The sequence below is a fragment of the Myotis lucifugus genome, unplaced genomic scaffold, assembly GCF_000147115.1.
Source record: "Myotis lucifugus unplaced genomic scaffold, Myoluc2.0 scaffold_342, whole genome shotgun sequence".
Lineage (NCBI taxonomy): Eukaryota > Metazoa > Chordata > Mammalia > Chiroptera > Vespertilionidae > Myotis > Myotis lucifugus.
This window is the reverse complement of record NW_005871390.1, coordinates 318435-337227: the sequence shown is the minus strand read 5'-3', so window position 1 is coordinate 337227 and position 18793 is coordinate 318435. Positions and strand designations below refer to the sequence as shown.

The 18793-nt window shown below is 55.2% G+C and overlaps 1 protein-coding gene and 1 pseudogene across 2 annotated transcripts in view; one reads left to right on the top strand and one right to left on the bottom strand.

The window, feature by feature from the left end:
* Nucleotides 1-18769, bottom strand: part of TLE2 (transducin like enhancer of split 2) — a 20296-nt gene extending 1527 nt beyond the window's left edge. The window contains exons 1-17 of one of the 2 annotated variants that reach the window (XM_023764656.1): nucleotides 18706-18769; nucleotides 18024-18068; nucleotides 14394-14456; nucleotides 13023-13097; nucleotides 12640-12823; nucleotides 12265-12284; nucleotides 12035-12142; nucleotides 10216-10260; nucleotides 9528-9677; nucleotides 7668-7806; nucleotides 6689-6849; nucleotides 5099-5175; nucleotides 4062-4311; nucleotides 3375-3622; nucleotides 3099-3246; nucleotides 1173-1323; nucleotides 481-557 (exon numbers count right to left, since the gene is read on the bottom strand). In XM_023764656.1, the coding sequence (XP_023620424.1) occupies nucleotides 481-557; nucleotides 1173-1323; nucleotides 3099-3246; nucleotides 3375-3622; nucleotides 4062-4311; nucleotides 5099-5175; nucleotides 6689-6849; nucleotides 7668-7806; nucleotides 9528-9677; nucleotides 10216-10260; nucleotides 12035-12142; nucleotides 12265-12284; nucleotides 12640-12823; nucleotides 13023-13097; nucleotides 14394-14456; nucleotides 18024-18068; nucleotides 18706-18726 (1962 nt within the window). In that variant the 5' untranslated portion in view covers nucleotides 18727-18769. The remainder of the gene's footprint in view (nucleotides 1-480; nucleotides 558-1172; nucleotides 1324-3098; nucleotides 3247-3374; nucleotides 3623-4061; nucleotides 4312-5098; nucleotides 5176-6688; nucleotides 6850-7667; nucleotides 7807-9527; nucleotides 9678-10215; nucleotides 10261-12034; nucleotides 12143-12264; nucleotides 12285-12639; nucleotides 12824-13022; nucleotides 13098-14393; nucleotides 14457-18023; nucleotides 18069-18705) is intronic. The other variant, XM_023764657.1, reaches the window with a different exon arrangement.
* Nucleotides 14903-15853, top strand: LOC102435995 (annotated as a pseudogene).
* Nucleotides 18770-18793: the final 24 nt, after the last annotated feature.

The window sequence follows — 18793 nt, the reverse complement described above, 5'->3', positions numbered from 1 at the left end:
TGCCTCACTCCCAGAGGGTCCTTAAAGGAGTCTGGATTCTTGGGCCTCCCAGGTTTAATTTGTGGCTGGGGGGGGGGGGGGGGCGGAGAGGGGGGTTTGGGGGGAGGGGAGGGAGAATGGGGGAGTGGAAGAAGGTGTTAGTGTTTAATGGGCATAGAATGTCAGTTTGGGAAGATGAGAAAGTTCTGGAGGTGGATGGTGGTGATGGTGGCACAACTGTGAATATACTTAATGCCACTGGAGTGTGCACTTAAAAATGGTTAAGATGGCACACTTTGTCATATTTTACCATAATGAAAAGGGAAACAGGCTGGGCAGCAATGTAGCCCGTGGGCTGCCGTTTGCGGACCCAGCGTTAGCAGCCGTCTGCAGGGGAGACGGAGGACCCAGGAGAGCTGTTTCACCGCCAGTGCAGCCACCCCGGGGCCCTGGGCACATGGCATCCTGCCAGGGGCTGGGCTCCAGACGGCCCCCACGTACCTGGAAAATGCTGGCACCATATGGCGTCCTCCAGGCATTGAGCAGGTTGTCCTTCCCTGTGCTCACGAACCACCGCCCTGGGGGAAGAGGGGGGGGGGGGTTGGAGGAGGGAGGGACTGAAGAAGCCTGGGGCTGTGGACTGCTGGCAGCGGTGGGCCTGGCCTCTCCCATTAGGGGGACACAAGCCCCCTTAGGGAACTGAGGCTTGATCCTTCCATTTTCCAGATGGTAAAGTCAAGGCCCCAGGGCCCCAGGCCTCCATCTGATTTTCAAGAAGGGGTGCCCCCAGGAGAGGGCTGGCCAGATAAAATACACCGTGCCCAGGGACATCTGAATCGTGATGAACCACAAATTATCTGTAGTGCAGAGGTGTCCCAATGATTTCATTTTTTTTCTTTTTCTTTTTTTTAGTATATGTGTGTCCCATGCAATACTTAGGACATACTTATACTAAAAAACAACAACAACAAATTGTTAGCGTAAGTAAATCCTATGCAATATTTGGGATGCATTAACTGCTTTTTATTATGAGTATGTCCCGTGCATTATTTGGGACATACTTATTGTAACACATTATTTGTTGTTTAAGATTCAAATTTAACTGTTTTTGGTGTGTGGGGAGGTGTTATTTTGTGTTTTGGCAACCCTGTCCCAATGCCCTGGAGTCCCCCCCAAGCCCCAGACAGACACACCGCAGGAGGCAAATTTCAGGGACAGCACACAGCTCTCATGAAGGTGCAGCTGGTATTTCTCTGGCTTGCGGACGTGCAAGATCTCCACATTGCTGCTCTCCATGCCGACGGCCAGCCAGTCTTGGTTGGGGCAGTGGCCCAAGGAAAAAATCTGGGAGGGAAGAGGGAAGAGGTAGGGTCAAAACCCCTGGGGACAGTGGGAGGTGCCCAGAAGAAGGGGTGGGGGAGGGGGAAAGTCCAACGCTCTCCCACTGAGGCCCCTGCATGGAGTGCAGCTGGCCCAGGGCCTAGCAGCAGCAGGCAACTGCATGTCAAATCATTAATATTAATCAGCATTACACGGAACCCCGGGGCCTCACATCCATTATCTGCTTTGAACGCACAACAGCTCTGGGCGGGAGGGTGGGTGAAGCCAGGCGAGGACAGTCGCTCCCCTCGAGCAGATGGCGGAAGGGAAGCTGAGGCCAAGTCTGGCTCAAAGTCACGAAGCAAGTCCAGCAAGTCTGTGAAGGGCCAGGCCTTCCGACTCGCAGCTTGGAACTTTCCCTACTGCCAACACCTCCTTTTATTTTGATTTGAAAGGACTTGGTGGCCTCATCATTCTGTGCCCCACCCCACACGAGGCACAGAGAGGAGTTAGGCCCTGCTCCATCCTAAATCTCACAAAGTCTTACAAGTAAGACATGTTTGGAAAGAACCATAAATATATAGAGAGAAGACTGGAAGTTCTCACATGTTCTCTTCTGGCCAGATAGAATGTTCCTGCATAGAGACAGGTGCCCACGTGGGATAGGAGACACTCACCATGGAATCCCCTGATGTGTATGTAACTCATCTAAGTTTTGGAGATAGAGGATGGACAACTATCCACCTGCACCCCTCATTTCCCTGCCAAGAAAACACTCGAGCTAAAAGGAAGGTAGAACAGAAAAGGTTGGGGAACATAAAGAGTTGGGGGCTTCAAGGAGGGGGGCAAATTTGATGGGGTTTGAAGGATGAGTAGGAGTTTACCAATTGGAGAGAGGAAGGGGAAGGCATGTCAGTCAGAGGGAGCAATAAGTAAGGAGGACTAGAGTGTCCCAGGACATGGTGTGTTTGAGACGAGAGAATGGAAGCCTTAAAGGACTGTCCCCTGAGCGGTGGGAGACAGGCTTTGGGGCCAGGGTACCTGAAGGCCTGTCTTTAATGGACTCTGCTCAGCCCTGAGAAGCCCCCTGATTCTGTCCAGCTCCTTCACCACATCGTTCAGCCTGGATTCCCACAGGGCCCTCAACAGCGACCTCTCTGTGCCCTGCTCCTATGTCAACCTCTACCTCTCCCCCAAGAGTCCTGAGGTGGGGGTGGTCAGAAGCTCTCAATAAGGTCAGAGGTTGAAGGCTGGGTGGAGAAACCAGTCATACAAGGAGAGACAAAGGAATGGGGGAATGGCTTGGCCAGAGCATCTGGGAAAATGATCTGAGGGTCTTAGCAGCCCTGCAGTATAGTATAAATCAGCTCCTTTGTGGTTCTCTGTGTCTGTCTTGGAGAATAAAGGGGAAAGCCTTGCCCTTGCTGGTTTGGCTCAGTGGATAGAGTGTCGGCCTGGGACTGAAGGGTCCCAGGGTTCAATTCCAGTCAGCGGCACATGCCCGGATTGCTGGCTCGACCCCCAATGGGGGGTGTGCAGGAGGCAGCCGATCGATGATTCTCTCTTGTCATTAATGTTTCTATCTCTCTCTCCCTCTCCCTTCCTCTCTGAAGTCAATAAAAATATATTAAGATGAAAAATAAAATAAAGGGGAAAGCCTGTATCTGAAGGACAAGAAAGATGGACACAGGTAGCAGGCATTTGGTTCTGCTCCGAATCTGGAAGTGGGTGCCTTGGGGAGAGGAAAAGGGGCCAGATTCCTGGAGCGTCTACTCCCTCCCACTGGGCCCCTTCGGCACCTGGGAGCTGAAGTCATGCTGCTGCAGCTGGCGGCCCTCCCGCAGGTCCCAGCAACGCACGGTGTTGTCCAGGCCGCCCGTCCAGAGCCGAGTGCCATAGTCAGAAATGTCAATACAGCTGGCACCGTCCGTGTGGCCCTGGAACTGCCTGGAGGGAGAAGGGCCCGGGCATCCATCCTGGAGCTGGTGCTGCTCCAAGGCCATGCCTCTGCCCCCACAGCGCGAAAGGAAAGGAGGCGGGGGCTGGCCCAAGGTCTCACGGCACCCCCCACCCACCTGACCATGGTCTGGTTCTGCAGGTCCCACACCACGATGTTGCCATCGCTGCAGCAGGAAAAGCAGACCTTGGCGTCGGGGCTGACCGCCAGGGCGTAGCAGGCGGGGGCTGAGGAGGTCAGCTCGGCCTTGATGCGGGGGGTGGGCGCTGCCAGGTCCCAAATGGACAGAGTACTGGCCTCACCGCCCACGATAAGGCTCCGGCCATCCGGCAGTAGCTTACAGGAACGAATGTAATTGTCCCGGTTCTGGAGGAGAGAGAAACAAGGGCGTGGGGTTGACCCCCCCCCCGCCCCCCCGCTTGCCCCCTGGCCTCCAAGAGCCCAGCTGAAGAAGCTGGACCCCACCTCTGGTTAGCTTGAAAGTCCTGCCCCAGGTTGGCTTGTAAGCCCCACCCATTGGGCTAGAAGCTCCAACCCCACAGAATTCCTAGCAGTTATGAACGTGATGTTCTTAAGCCCCGCCCCATTGTACTTCAAGCCCCGCCCCTGATAGGCCTAAGTTCTACCTATTGGCCTATAAGCTCCACCTCATTGGCCTAGAAGCCCCGCCCCTGATTTGCCTATAAACTCCACCCCATTGACTGATCATTCCTGCCCCTGCTTGGCCTGTAAGAGCCCCCCCCACTTCCTTGGTATATAAACCCCATACTGTTGGCCTTTGGCCGCAAGCCCCGCCCCGCCTCACCAGGCAGTCCAGCTGGGCCACTGGTGTCTTGGCGCCAGGCTGGCCCACATCCCACACCTTCACGCAGCCCTTGCCTCCCGTGTACACGTGCTGCGTGGAGCCGCTGATGGTGACCGCGCAGACCACCTCGCCGTGCGCCAGTGTGTGCAGCTGCCGCGCGTGCCGTGGGATGCCTGCACCCACTAGCGCATCGGATGGGAAGGGCACTGGTTGCATCTGCCCATCCGCAGACACGTGGAAGGAGTAGGCCCTGGACAGAAGATGGGCATGATGCGCGCCCCAGAGGGCATGGGGGAGACCTCCCCACCCTCTCCCCGCACCCTCTCCCCAGAAGGCAGCACGGTGCCTCTGCTTGCCTGCTGCCCCGCCCCCGCCTCATTTAGGCAAGGGAACCACAGGACCAAAGGGGATGTGAGAAGGTCGGTGTGGTACAAAAGGGAGAAAGGGCTCCAGGTGGTGGCCTGGTGCATGGTCAACAAACACTTAGTAAATGTTTGTCCACAAAGAGGCCTTGAGTTCCAGAGAATGCTGTCCAGCAGTGGCCACCAGCCACATGTGGTAAGTTAAATGCAAGTAAATTTAAAATTTCAGTTCCCTGGACGCACTGACCACATTTCAAGCGCTCAAAAGCCACAGGAAGCTGATGGCGATCAGAGTGGACAGCAGCAGGTATAGAACGTTCCCATGACAGGAAGGTCTATGGATACTTGGTGCCAGGTCCTTCTCTGTGGGGGCCGTCATGGGCGCTGTGGGTATCAAGCAGCATCCCCACCCCGCCCACCAGAGGCTGGGAGCATTTGGCTGTGATAACCAAACACATCACCAGATAGCATCGAATGTTCTGAAACAGGGGAGCAAAATGTACCCCTGTTGAGAACCACTGGTCTACACTTTCCTGGTTACCTGCCTCTCTCCAGAGAGAAGAAAGAAGGGAGAAGGGAGCTCCCATTATCTTACAGAAGAGACTTTCTGCAGGGGCATCAAGACACCCCACCCCACCATGAAATGCCCTTGGAGGGAGCCCCCCCTGTACTCACGGCTTTCCCCCAGAGATGCTGGGCAGGGAGGAAGAGATGGATGACCCCCGGAGATGTGGATGAGATTCAAAAGCCATCTGTCAAAATGCCAAAGGGGGTGTCACAGGGTAGGTGACTCAAACTCGCATGTGCCCTCTCCCAGACCCTCCCTACTCTAGCCCCTGTGTATCAGAGGACCCCAATGTGTTTCTTAGCCCCTCCCCAAGAAAGCATAGAGGCCCTCTCCTCTCCCATACTACAGATGGCAGAGCGGAGGCTTTCACATGAGGGAACCCCAAGATCTCTGTCCAGGGAATCCTAGAGCCCCAGAATTGTAAGGAACCCAAAGAATCTTCCATCCAGTGCTCAGAACAGGAGTCTGCAAACGACAGCCCCCTGCTTGTTTTTGTAAATGAAAGTTTTATTGGCAGACAGCCACATTCGTTCATTTATATTTTGTCTACGGTGGCTTCTGAGCTATATAAAGGCAGAGTTGGATAGTTGTGACAGAGACCAACTGGTCTGCAAAGCCAAAAATATTTACTGTCTGGCCCCTTACAGAAAACATTTGCTGACTCCTTTTCTTTTTTAATATGTTTTTTATTGATTTCAGAGAGGAAGGGAGGAGAGAGATAGAAACATCAATGAGAAAGAATCATTGATTGGCTGCCTCCTGCACACCCCGCACAGGGGATCAAGCCTGCAATCCAGGCATGTGCCCAGACTGGGAATCGAACCCTGATCTCCTGATTCATTGGTCAAAACTCAACCACTGAGCCACACCGGCTAGGCACTGATTCCTTTTCTATGGCATCTCTTGCAAGTGCCCACCCAGCCTCTGGCCTGGGTATCTACAGTGAAAGGCATTCTGTTGCCTCTGGAGGCACCTTGATCCCCTTGGGGAGGGCTCACTCCCCAGTCATCTGTCCCAGTACTGCCTCTGGGGCCATGCAGACCCTGTCTGCTCCCTCCACTGCAGCTCAGGAGTCTCATGTCTCATTTCTTCAACTCCTCCTCCTGGAAACTCACTTCCAGTTCACTCCCCAGGCTAGTCCTTCCTCTGCAAGCTGCCAGAATTGTCACTGGCCCTTAAATATCCAGGCTCAGCCCAGCTGGTGGAGCTCAGCGGTTGAGCATCGAGCCAGGAACCAAGAGGCCACTGGTTCAATTTCTGGTTGGGGCACATACCCAGGTTGTGGGGCCGAGCCCCTGTTGGGGGTGCTGCCTCCTGATGATGTTTCTCTCTCATCGATGTTTCTATCTCTCTCTCCTTCTCCCTTCCTCACTAAAATCAATAAAAATATATTTTTTTAAAAATCAAGGCCAACAACTGACAGCATCTGCCAGGAGGTGGAACGGGACCCTCCCCTTTCATGGCTGGGGCTCTCCATTCCTCTTTTCCAGTCACGTGTGCTGCTTTTCCAGTCACGTGTGCTGATTTGTATTAAGCTTGTGGAACTACTGAGACCCTCAGATTAGCTTTCTACACGTACTTGTCAGGTCAGGGCTCCCTTCCCTTTCCCCAACTCCTGTTTTTCGTTGTATAACTGGTTTTCCCTCCCAGCCTCCAGCTTTTGGTCCCTGCTGACGTCTCCCACACTGGGGACTCACCATGGGGGAGCGTCCATATACCATAGAGCTACTGACTTGGGGGGACAGGTGGAGGCTGACGTAGGAGCCGGGCACAGAGAGGTCCCCATTAAGCGCACTGTGGGAGCCCAGGCTGAAGGACGCGGTGAAGGGACTGGGCAGGGCCAGAGGGCTCCTCAGGGCTGAGTGAGAAGAGACAAAGACAGGTCTTCAGACACCCTGGACCCAGATCCTGTCCCCCACTCGCTTGGGGTCAGGGCGCCAGCACTGTAACCTGCCGTTCAGGGCTCCTGTGCTCTGTTCCAGCATTCACCACACCCTGTCGTATCTCCAGGCATTTACAAATGCGGTTCCCTCTGGCTGACATGCCTTTCCCTTTCCTTCTTCAGTTTCTGAACTTCTACTCATCCCTCAAAACCTAGACGTCATGTTTAACAACATTTCAGGAACATCCCTGCGCCTCTCCAGTCCACCCTAGCCTCCGACTTTGGGTCTCTCCTTCTACCCCAGGTGTATCACACAGGGCTGGGAGTTTTGGGGTCTGGGTCTCCTTGCCACCATCTGGGAGCTCCTTGAGGGCAAGTTTTCTTTTTGGGACCCCGAAACCAGCACAGGCCTAAAAGAAGAGCACCGTCATCCCCATATTACTAACGGGGAACTGAGGCTCAGAGAGCTTGGGTCCGTTCCCCAAGGTCACCCAGCTGGCAAGTGTCCAAGGCTGGCCTCAAACCCAAGCCTTTCTGACTCTAAAGCTTGTCTTTCCAGTGCACCAGGCTGAAGCCCCTGAGTACGTCTGGGCCTCAGTTTGCCCACCTTTCAAACGAAGACAGCGAGAAAACCAAGGCCCAGAGCGAGGCAGCATCCAACTCAGAGTCATGAAAAGGATCGAGGCCATGCTAGGGCTGGCATCCAATCTCCTGCCTCCCTCACCCCCTACCACTTTCTAGAACCTCCCTCCCAGCGAGGAGACCCGCTCTGGCAGGCACCAGTGGGCGCTCACCAATGCTGTCCGTGGAAGGCGTTGGCTTGGCAGCGAGCTGGCGGAGGTGACTGGCCGAGCTGGGCCCGGGTGTGGACGCATCCTGGGGCGGGGAGGAGTCGCAGGACTTGGAGGCAGGGGTGCTGGCAGGAAGGTCATTCTGGGGAGAAAAGGCAGGACAGAACACCGCCAGGCACCTGGCACCTTGCAGGCCAAGGATCGGGTCAGAGATGGATGAGAAGAAGGAACAGGTGGACCTGGTAGGCCAGGGCTCATGGGAAGCGACCACACACGGCAGTGCAGCTCTGCAGTTGCAGACACTTTCAGACAAGTACTCACCAGGAGAGGGGGCCCACAGCTGATCCCCTAGGGGACACGTGAGTGTCTGCACACATTGGAATGCCAGGTGGGTACCTGGGCACACGCACGCACATGCATGGCAATGGGAACCAACACGCACATGCATGGTGAGAACCAAGCATGCATATGGTAAGGTATGCAGTGTGGATACACAGTCAGGAACACCATGTAGACAGAATGGTGCAAGGTGGGCCCTCAAGCAAGGTCACACCCAGAGGAAGCGGGGGGAGAGTCAAAATTGGAGGCTGTCGGGGACAAGGAATGGGAAATTCTGGGAGGGGCCCGAGACACTGGAGACCACACAGCATTCTCCCAGCAAAGGAACAGCACCCGGTGCTGGTGGGCTTTCCTTCTCCCCATGGGGAGGGGGTACTCCTCACAGCTGTTCCTTCCACAGGAACGCGGGAGAAGAGGGAGGCCGGACCTCCACACGGGAGCACGCGGGTGTCTCTCCTGCCTGCCATGACCAACCTCGCCTTTTAAGAGACTGATTCACAGCTTTGTCTTGTGTCCCTTACATCTTATCTTCCCATCACACAATGACATGTGTTGTCACACGTACACACCCACGAGAGGGAGTGGACGGGGACAGCATGGTGACGGGGCCTCTCCATTAGAACAGAGCTGCTCCTCCCCCTCTCTGGTCTCTTGAGAAGCAAAGTGAGCCCTAACCTTGACGGTTGCCATAGCAACCTGCTGGGAGGGTAAGCCTAGAAACTGAAGCAATCTCCCAAGTAAGTTCAGGGCAAGGGTCTAGGGGAGACCTGGGGGAGGGAGAGGGACAAATAGAGCTGAATTAAGAATTCCTTGGGGGTGCCTGGTGGGGTAGCTCAGTTGGTGAGAGCAGCTTCCCGAGACACCAAGGTGGCAGGTTCGATCCCTGGCCAGGGCACATACACAAATCAACCAGTGAATGCCTAAATAAGTGGAACAACAAATTGCTATTTCTCTCTCTCTCTCTCATCAGTCAATAAAAATGTTTTTAAAAATTCCCCCCGGGGTGTATGTAATCTTAGGCGGTCCTATACTGGCATTAAACCTGGGAGAGGCAAGGAGAAAGTTGTGGATGTGGGTCCTGGTTCCCGGTGGGGACAGCATTTCAGGTTGGGGCTGGTGTGTCTTCATCGCCTCTCAAAGGCCTTACCACTCGCAGGGCTGAAGTCTGCCTTGTGGCTGGTCCATCCTACAGTCTCACTGTTTATTTTCAGAGCATTTCCTATTTATTGCAAGCGATACCTGACTTCCCCATAAGATGGTGAGTTGCCTCTTAATATGTATTTACAAAGTTTACTTACAACGTTGCCTTTTAATGTTTATTTAGGTGCAACAGAATGAGTCCACTTGAAAAAAATTACCTAAATAGGGTAGAGGGGGTTTTAGGAAGGTGGCCAAATAATCTGGAGGGGGATGCTGGACACACCAGTCTGGCCAATTTTTCCTCTCCTCGTGTCAAATGCATAGTATCTGTTTCCAGGCCCTCAGGATGAAAAAGTGAGTTTCAAGGCCTCCCCTACTTCTTACCAGAACGAGCTCCTTGGTTCTGGGGAGCGGTGAGCTGAGGCTGGAGGCCAAGGAGGCTGGGCTTTCCACAAGGTCCCGACGGGCAGGGACGCAGATGGGCGCCTTTCCACAAGGGGTGGTAGTTGGGCTGGGGGGCTCAGAGGGTTGGTCCTAAGTTTGAGGTGATGTTGAGTGGGTGAGAAAGAGAGCCTCTCTCTTTATCCCTCCTGAGCCCAACCCCAACCTCTAGACAGGGCACCTGCAACCCACCTTGGGAGGATTGTGAAACCTCCCTGTGCCTCAGTTTACTCATCTGTAAAAGGGTTTAATGTTGGGACCTACTCTAGAAGCACAAACAGCAAGGACTTATAAAGGCTTGGTTTTGTTTTCCCCACTGGACAGATGGGGAAAGAAGCAGCCAGGAAAGGGGCAACACCCCTCCAAAGTCACACAGTGAGCCAGTGCTCGAAGCCACTTCTGCAGTCCATCTCCAGGGTGCCCTGGGCCTCAGTTTCCCCACTGTGCTATGGAGAAGATGTCCACCTGAAGTGACCGGTAACCCCTACTTCCCTTGGCCCCAGCCATCCCACAGAGAGGGGACCAGTAATTCCCCCCCACACCCAACTCCAAAACCCACCACTTGCTCTGTGTCCAGACCTAGTTCCCTGCCTCTGAGTCCTGGAGTCGAAGAGTCAGAACCTCAACTCACCTCATCCACCACCAGGTTATAATCACTCTTGTCCTCGTCGCTCTCCTGGGGGGACATGGAGAGAGAGCTCACCCTGCCAGGCCCCTGCCTCCACACCCCCTTCCATCAGTCGGGAAGGGGAGCATGCATCCAGCAGGCCCTGGGTTGGATAGGAATTCTGGGGCTACAGCAGCCCATTGGCTTGGTTCAGAGGCGAAGATGCATTTGCTCAGTGCAAGGGAGGGTTTGAGGTAAGGGGGTGAAGGGAGTGGGTCCCTCCTAGAGAAGGACGAGGGAGACAGTGCTGAATGCCCAAGCCTTGCGGTGTTGCCGTTTGTTTACGTGCAACAGAACGACGTCTGAGTGACTCCCAGTCCTCCCTGACCTCCGTTTCCTCCTCCGTGCAATGGGAGGAGAGCCGGAGACCAGGAGTATCCATACTTCCTTCTCACTCATCCATCCGTGCCCCATCCCCATGGCCCCAGCACAGACCTCATCCCCTCCTCGGTCTCCTGGCCTGCAACCTTGCCCTTCCAAGCAGCCTTCCAAGCCAGCCCCAGAGAGATGTTCTTAAAACCTGTTCCCGCCCTAACCGGTTTGGCTCAGTGGATAGAGCGTCGGCCTGCGGACTGAAGGGTCCCAGGTTCGATTCCGGTCAAGGGCATGTGCCTTGGTTGCAGGCACATCCCCAGTAGGGAGTGTGCAGGAGGCAGCTGATTGATGCTTCTCTCTCATCGATGTTTCTAACTCTCTATCCCTCTCCCTTCCTCTCTGTAAAAAATCAATTAAAAAAAAAACAAAAACCTGTTCCCACATCTGCTCTATATCCTCATAGGGCTCCCCATGGCCCCCGGAGAAACACACGTTGGGCTGACCTCTGGTTTGGCTAGAAACCAAGGGAAGACCAAAGGTTGCAGCCTGAAGGCCACATCTGCCCAGCGGGTGGGTTTTCTTTGACCTCCTTATGTCCAGTTTTCTTCTTTAACACAAAATTAGGCCCTAGCCGGTTTGACCCAGTGGATAGAACTTTGTCCTGCGGACCAAAGGGTCCCGGGTTCTACTCCTGTCAAGGGCACATACCTCGGTTGCAGGCTCCTCCCTGGCCCAGGCCCTGGTTGGGACTCAACCTGGTGCAGGAGGCAACCAATCGATATGCTTCTCTCACATCAATATTTCTCTCTGTCTTTCCCTCTCTCTTCAACTTTCTCTAAAAATCAATGGAAAAATATCCTCCGGTGAGGATTAAAAAAGAAAAAAAAGATTAAAGGCTTCTTTTAAAAAAAGATTAAAAGCTTCTCTGAGAAAGAGTGGCCGACACTGGGCTCAGTAGTCAGCCAGGACCAAGTCACAGCTGCCCCTCTAGGTGGGACAAATGCCCCCCATCTGGCCGCTGTCCCAAGCCTCACTTTCAACATGACCCCTGGGGCACTAGGGCTTGAAACTACAGGAGCAGCAATTGCTCTGACAATGAGAGAGGAGGTCCCAGCCCTCCAGGGAGGGGGTCAGGGACAGCTTCCTGCAGAAGAGTACAGTGATTTTTGTGCCTGAGAGGCAGAAGGAAAGAGGTTCTGGGGGTAGGGAACAGCTAGAGCAGAAGCCAGGAGGCGGGAAAATAGTGCATGGTTCAGAGGCTACAGGGACTTAAGCGACTAAAGGATTAAGCCTGACTCCACAGGGTCTCTTCTGATTGGCCAGTGTTCCGTGAGCAATGGGGAGCTATGGAAGGCTCTGGAGTGAGAGTCATGGGCAGAACTGGGCTCTGGAAGGCTCCAAGGGGTGGGGCTTGGGGCAGGTCAAGGCCACGCATGCCCACCCCAGTCTTCCTCTCGCCCCCACTCACATAAGGTCCCGACAGATCTTTTTCCTCAGCTTGCTGCTTCCCGTTGCCGCCCAGGCCGCCTGGTCGCTCTTCTTCCACCACGCTCTCAGGGGGCGAGGGGGATGCACTCTGCAGAGAGGGGAGCCAGGCAGGAAGCAGATCAGGGTCCCGGGCCCCCATCCTGCATCCCCACACGAATACAAAGCAAATGATATATAAGAGGGCACGTCCCCGGATAACCCTCCACTTACCCTGCTCGGAGCTCTCTCCACTGGTGGGTTGGGGGCCAAGGAGAGAGAGAGAAGGAAAAAGAAGGAGGGTTTCATCTCCCATGGTACCAGACACGGCACAGCCCTCTACAGTGTATAAATCCCTCTTCCCAGCTCAGACTCTCCCTTCTCCTGCCAACACCATCGCAGAGTGGGTTATCCCTTCCACATACCAGTCGGATAAATGCCCAGAGAGGCTTAGTAACTTGCCCAAGGACACACAGTCAGTTGGAAGTAAAGGGGCCCTGCAGCCCCCTCACACTTATATGAGTTTGATGCTCTGGGCAGGGTGGTCTGCCAGTCCTCCCCCCAACCACCACAACCCCTGGCCAATGCTACCCTGCCCCATCCACTTACCTCTGGACCCCTCAGCCTCCACACCTGCCCGGTCCTCCTTCGTAGCCGCGGCCAGCTGAGCCTGGGCAGCCAGTGCTCCGGACAGGGCCAGCAGCCCCGTGGCACTGCCACCCACCAGCCCAGATGGGCGAGGAGTGAGGGGCACAGGGGGGATGTGGTGGGACAGTGGCTGGAGCTGCTGCTGCTAGAGAGGAGGAGGGGTGGGCCAGGGGCAGGTGGGGTGTTCGGGTGCCCAGTAATACCCCTGGCCCAAGAGGTTGCAGAGTGGGGACAAGGTCCACCAAGACCAGCTGCCCACACAGCACCCCCAACTTTAGCACCTACTGGTGCAGGGACCTGGGGTAGGGTCTCCCCAGGACAGGGCAGGGGCCAGGATGACTCACCCCAATGAGGCTGTTCAGCTCCCCCACAGTCACCTGCTTGGCACGCTCCATGGCCTGTAGCACCTGCTGTTGATGCTGGGAGGTGGGGGACATGGAAAAGGGGTGCTCAGAACCCCCTGACCGCTTGGAAACCCCATCTGCCCAGGCAATTCCCTCTGTGGCCCGCTCTCCTCTCCCACCCTCACCCACGGCATTTGCTATTTCTCCTCTATCTGTCTCTTCTCTTCTTTTTTTTTTAAAAAATCATGAAATAGAGAAAAAGAAACAAAGCATATAAATGCAATGAATACTAATAATTATAAATCGGAGCTTATAAAGTGGGGTCTCCCCTTGGCACTGCTGACGTGGGGGCTGGACCATTCTCTGGGGGCCGCCCTGGAGTACTGAGCAGCATCCCTGACCCCCCCACTCGATGCCAGGAGCCCCTCCAGGGCCAGCCACCGGTGTCCCCAAACATTGCCCAGTGTCCCTGGGGCCCGATCACCTTCAGTAAAGAACCACTGTAGACGTCAGCACCGACAGACCAACCACCCAGATCGGAAAATACACCCTGGCAGCCCCTAGGAGGCCCCACGCACCCCGCCCTCCTGTCCGGCCTCTCTTCCCTCCCCACACCTTCCCACAAGAACTCTCTTGTTTTCTGTATAGTGTTCCCACCTACGGCTGCCTCCCCAAATCTGCCTGAATTGGTCCACGTGGAACCATTTCATGTCTCAATCTCTGTGTTCTCTTTTGTGTCTGACTTCCTTCGCTCAGCATGATGTGTGCAGCCTTATCCATGATGTGGCCGGGGGCTGTGCAGTGTTCAGCGTGCAGTGCAGAACTTTCTGTGGTGCGGTGATTAAATGTTCTCTATCTGTGCTGTTGGATACAGAAACCATTGGCCACGTGTAGCCACTGAACACCTGAAGTGTGGCCGGTGCAACTTCCATTGTTTCCCTCTCTGTCTCTATGAGTTTGACTCCCCTAGGGACCGCCTCTGAGTGCAATCCCATAGTATGTGTCCTTCTGCGTCTGGCTTATTTTACTGCGTGTAATGTAAGGGCTAACTTTTATTGGGAGCTCACTAGGCGCCCAGCATCATCCTCAACACTCTTCTAAACTTCACCACAGAGGCACAGAGAGGACAAGCAACTTGCCCAAGGCCACAGCACGCAGCCGGAACTCGGACCCTGGTGCAGGGCTTGAGCCCCACTCCTCCCTCCCCCTCAGCCAGCCCACCTTCCTTCCCTGAAGCCCATGTCCCAGCCAGTGCCCTGACCCCGAAGCCACTCTGCAGAAACACTGCCTGTGGCATGGGCATGGGCATCCAACCCTGCCCACCCGCTCCGTCGGCTTCCAGCTTCCTCCCGCCGCCACAGGCCCACTCACCTCCTGAGTCAGGAACGGGACAATCTGAGCACAGATGCCACTGAGGCGCTTCACAATCTCGGCCTGGCAGGAAGCAATTGGGAGGGGCTTGGAGGGGGAGCCTCCACTGGGAGGCCCAGGCTTAGCCCTGGCTGAACCCACGTCCCTCTCTGGGGCTGCAGCCGGGTAGAGATCCTGGCACCACCCTCAGGGCAGGGCACTGTGATGGGACAGAACAAGTAGGCATTTGCTCTCTGTGCCTAGCCCCTGGCAGAGAGCTCCTAAACCCTTGGGATTTCTGAGGGAAGCGGGTATCTTTGGTTATCTGTAATAAGCCCCTTTCAACCGCACCTGAGTTTATTAAAGGGTTGCAACTTTTAGCCCCACCCCCTGACCTCCAGGGTGGGGAGAAAGCCTGGGATTGAGCCAGTCACCAATGGCCAATGCTCTGATCAATCCTGCCCGTGGAATGAGGCCTCTAGGCGGCATGGGAGTGGGTACTTTCAGGCGCCTCTGGCCCAGAGGTGCTCATGGGTCTGCTTTGGAGCTGGCCAAGCCGGGCACTGCCCTGGCTGAATGCCCTGGCTGAAGGGGTGGGTGATGAGATGAGTGGTTGGGGTGCTTGCCTGCCTTCTGCTGTGGGCTCTTGCCTGGGTCTCAACACACACCTCAGAGGGCGCTGACCCACCACCCCAGGTGTCAGGGACGCCAACACCGGCACAGCACAGCGAAGCAATGGCGGCCACCAACAGCATCAGAGAGGAGGCCCCGGGAGCCAAGACCTCCAGCCGGAGACACAGGTCAGGCCGCACAGCCAGAGCCTGGCACGGGCCTCCCAGCAACTCTGCGGCTCGTGGGCCACCCCTCCCCCAGGAGCCCCTAGCACTACTGCTGAAACGCCTCAGTGGTTTTAAGCAGACGGCCAGGGCCTGGCCCCATGGCACCACTGGCTCCCGGGAAAGGACCCAGTTTCCCAGCCGGGAGCAATAGGCACAACTCATTCACCAAGGGCAACTGCTGGGAGACGACACCCAGACCCTGGGCAGCCTTCACCTCCCTTCCCAACTGGTGTGCTCAACTTCCACGAGCCAAATGGGCTGGATCCCCTCTGCCCCCTCTGCCCCTCAGGGTCAGAGCCAGGCCCCGGCAGGCTGGAAACGGGCAGCCTGCTGCCCTGCTCCTGCTGTGATACTACCAGACCCAGGACCCCCCCTTTTTCCTCTTCCCGCCGCTCTGGGTCCGGTTGGCTTCACCTGCTCCTCAGTCTCCTGGCCTCTGCCATGTACCCCGCAGGCGCTTGGCAGTATGGCTGGCCCCTCCGGACCTCGCTCTGCAGGACAAGGTGGGAGCTGCCGTCTGCCCAAGCGCAGTTCTCTGGCCTGCCTCTTCCCGCTACCCTCAGGGGCAGGCGGCGGCCCCTCCCTGTGACCTCCAAGGCTCTGAGCCATCACTCAGGGTTGCTGGCCCTCAGCCCCCACTGACAGTGGGCTCCTCCTCCAGGGTCAGGCAGCTGCTGTCCTTTCTTGGCCTTGGGCAGAGTGGGTCCCACCCCTGGGCCCAGCTTAGTGTTCTGCCTGAGGACCCAGCACCTCTAGTCTCTAATTGCTCGTTGGGCTGAGTTGGGGACCCAGGGATACCTGGAACATGTGCAGATTAAAAACTCTGATTTTTTTTTTCTTCCTCACCCAAGGATATGCTTTTAAAAAATTTTATTTGAGAAAGAGGGGGAGAGAGAGAGAGAGAGAGAGAGAGAGGTGAGAGAAATATCGATCGGTTGCCTCCCATAAGCGCCCTGACCGGGAATTGAACCCACCATCTTTTGGTGTACTGGATGATGCTCCAACCAACTGAGCCACAGTGGCCAGGAAAAGCTTTGAAGTTTTTAAAAAGAAAAAAAAACAAACTCTAAAATACCGGGTATAGAGAGCTTTCAGGTGAGTGAGCACACAGAGGTGCTGTGAGGGTGGTGCCCTGGGGAGGGCCTGGAAGCTTCTAGCCCTTTCCCCATACCTTACCCTCTGCATCTGTCCATCCAGCTGTTCCTGAGTTATAACCTTTATAATGAACTCCTAATAGTAAGTAAGAGCTTTCCTGAGTTCTGTGAGCCATTTTAGCAAATTATTGAACCCATGGAAGGAGTAGTGGGAACCCCCCCCCCCACACACACACACACAATTTATAGCCAATTGGTAATGGTGGCCCAGACCTGCAATTGGTGTCTGAAGAGGGGCCTGAGCCCTGAGCCTGTGGGGTCTGCACTAACCCTGGGCAGAGAGTGTCAGGATGGAGCTGAACTGCAGGAGGTCCCGCTGGTGTTGAAGTTGGAGAATCGGTTGGTGTGGGGGAAACCCACACTTCATGTTGGAAATACAGAGCAGATAGAAAACAGGGGGGCTTTATTTGTAGGATTCATCTGGGACCAGGTCTGGGCTGGGGGTGCCTCATTAAGGCTGAACAGAGGGGACTCCTTGTGGATGGGGAAGGGGTGGCTATGGCATATCCAAGGGTGTATGCAGTCAGCCTGTGCTTTGCGTCTGCCTAGGTTACAGGGGTGCTAATGTGCTGTGTGTCAGGGGTGGGAGTGTTCCCAAGGCCTGAGTCCTACCCTGTGCCTGCCACCCCATAAGGGGGTCTATTTCATACACCTCTGGGACCACATCATGCTCCAGAAAGACACTTTTCCTCCCACCCACCCCAGAACCAGCAGAGCCCACACATACCTGGAAAAGCATGCCAGGGCAGACACCCCCAGCACCCTACATTCCTAGCCCACCGACTCAGAAGACCCAGTACTAGGCTCCGCCCAGTAACTCTAATATTCTGACGGACAGAATCTAAGATTCCATCCGCCTCAGAATCTCCATCCTATTAGAAGCCATCAAAGAACTCTCAGTTCAGGCTCAGAATCTTGGGGTTAATCTCGGACAACTGAAGTCAATTTCAGAACCTTTGGTTCTAACTCAGAACCTTGAGATCACTCTTAGAGGTAGGTGTAGGCCAGTCTCAGAACCTCGGAGCACTAGAGTCCATCTCAGACCCTTCGAAACGGCAAACGAAGCCCAGACCAAGTAACTCAGTTGGTTAGATATGTCAAACTTGTGGGTTCGATTCTGGGTTCAGTTCCCGATCAGGGAACATACAGGAAGCAACCAATGAATGCATAAATAAGTGGAACAACAAATCAATGCCTCTCTCTCTCTCTCTCTCTCTCTCTCTCTCTCTTCCCCCACCTCTCTCTCCCCCTTTCTCTCTCTCAGACCCTCATGATCCATCTCCAAACCTCAGATTCTCCAGGCTGAAAGGGACCTCCGAGACTGCCCATCTGGCCCCTCCCAAGACAGAAGTCACATCCACAGCCTCCCGGGCTTGCTGCCGACCTCAGCTATGAGCCCTCCCTGACAGGGATGCCTGGCTCCGCTCACCACTCCCATCTCTGCTGGATAATGTCTCCAGAGGCTGGACAAAGTCTCCAGAAGTTCAGAATCATTTTTCTACCCTGAGGCTAAAACCTGGCCCCCTGGTCCCAGAGATTTCAGGTGAAGACCCCTGTTCCCTGAATCTGCCTTGTCCCAGACTGCCCTGGAGCTATCCCTCCCACAGCTTCCTGACCCCACTCTCCCTGCTGAACACCTTTATGCCCAACACAGTTACCTGCTTATGCATTTCAACGTTGAGCCCGTAGGACATCTCATAGTACTGCAAAGGAAAAGCCAGTGGAATGTCCACGGTGTGCTGGGTGACTCTGGGTCTTCCAGGAGCCCCCAGGCTGGGGGATCACAGCAGGACACAGATCATCCAGACCCATGGGACCCCCTAGAGCAGTGGTTCTCAACCTTCCTAATGCCGCGACCCTTTAATACAGTTCCTCATGTTGTGGTGACCCCCAATTTCATTGTTACAAATTGAACATAATTAAAGCATAGGGGTTAATCACAAAAAACAATATGTAATTATATATGTGTTTTCTGATGGTCTTAGGTGACCCCTGTGAAAGGGTGGTTCGACCCCCAAAGAGGTCGCGACCCACAGGTTGAGAACTGCTGCCCTAGAGGGAAGCAGGGCCCCTCTCCACTCCCTCCAGGGAGGTGGGGCAGGTGGTGGTGCCCAAAGACGCTGACCCCTGGGAGATGCCCATGAGAACAGGGGACACCCTTGTCTTACCCTTGTGAGGGTCCCTGGAGGAACAGCCTGCAATCCCAACCAGCCCACTTTACAGGTAGGGAAAACGAGAGCCCGAGAAGGGCAGGGATGGACCCCAGAACGGCACAGGGAGTCCGGGTTCACACCCGAGCCCTGCTCCCCACTCCCCCCACCTGGCATGCCAACCCCTCACCATGACATAATGTCGCTGCATTTCAGTCTTCTCACTGGCCAGCTTCTCACATTCCAGCTTGAGGCTGGGGAGGAGACAGGGCATGGGG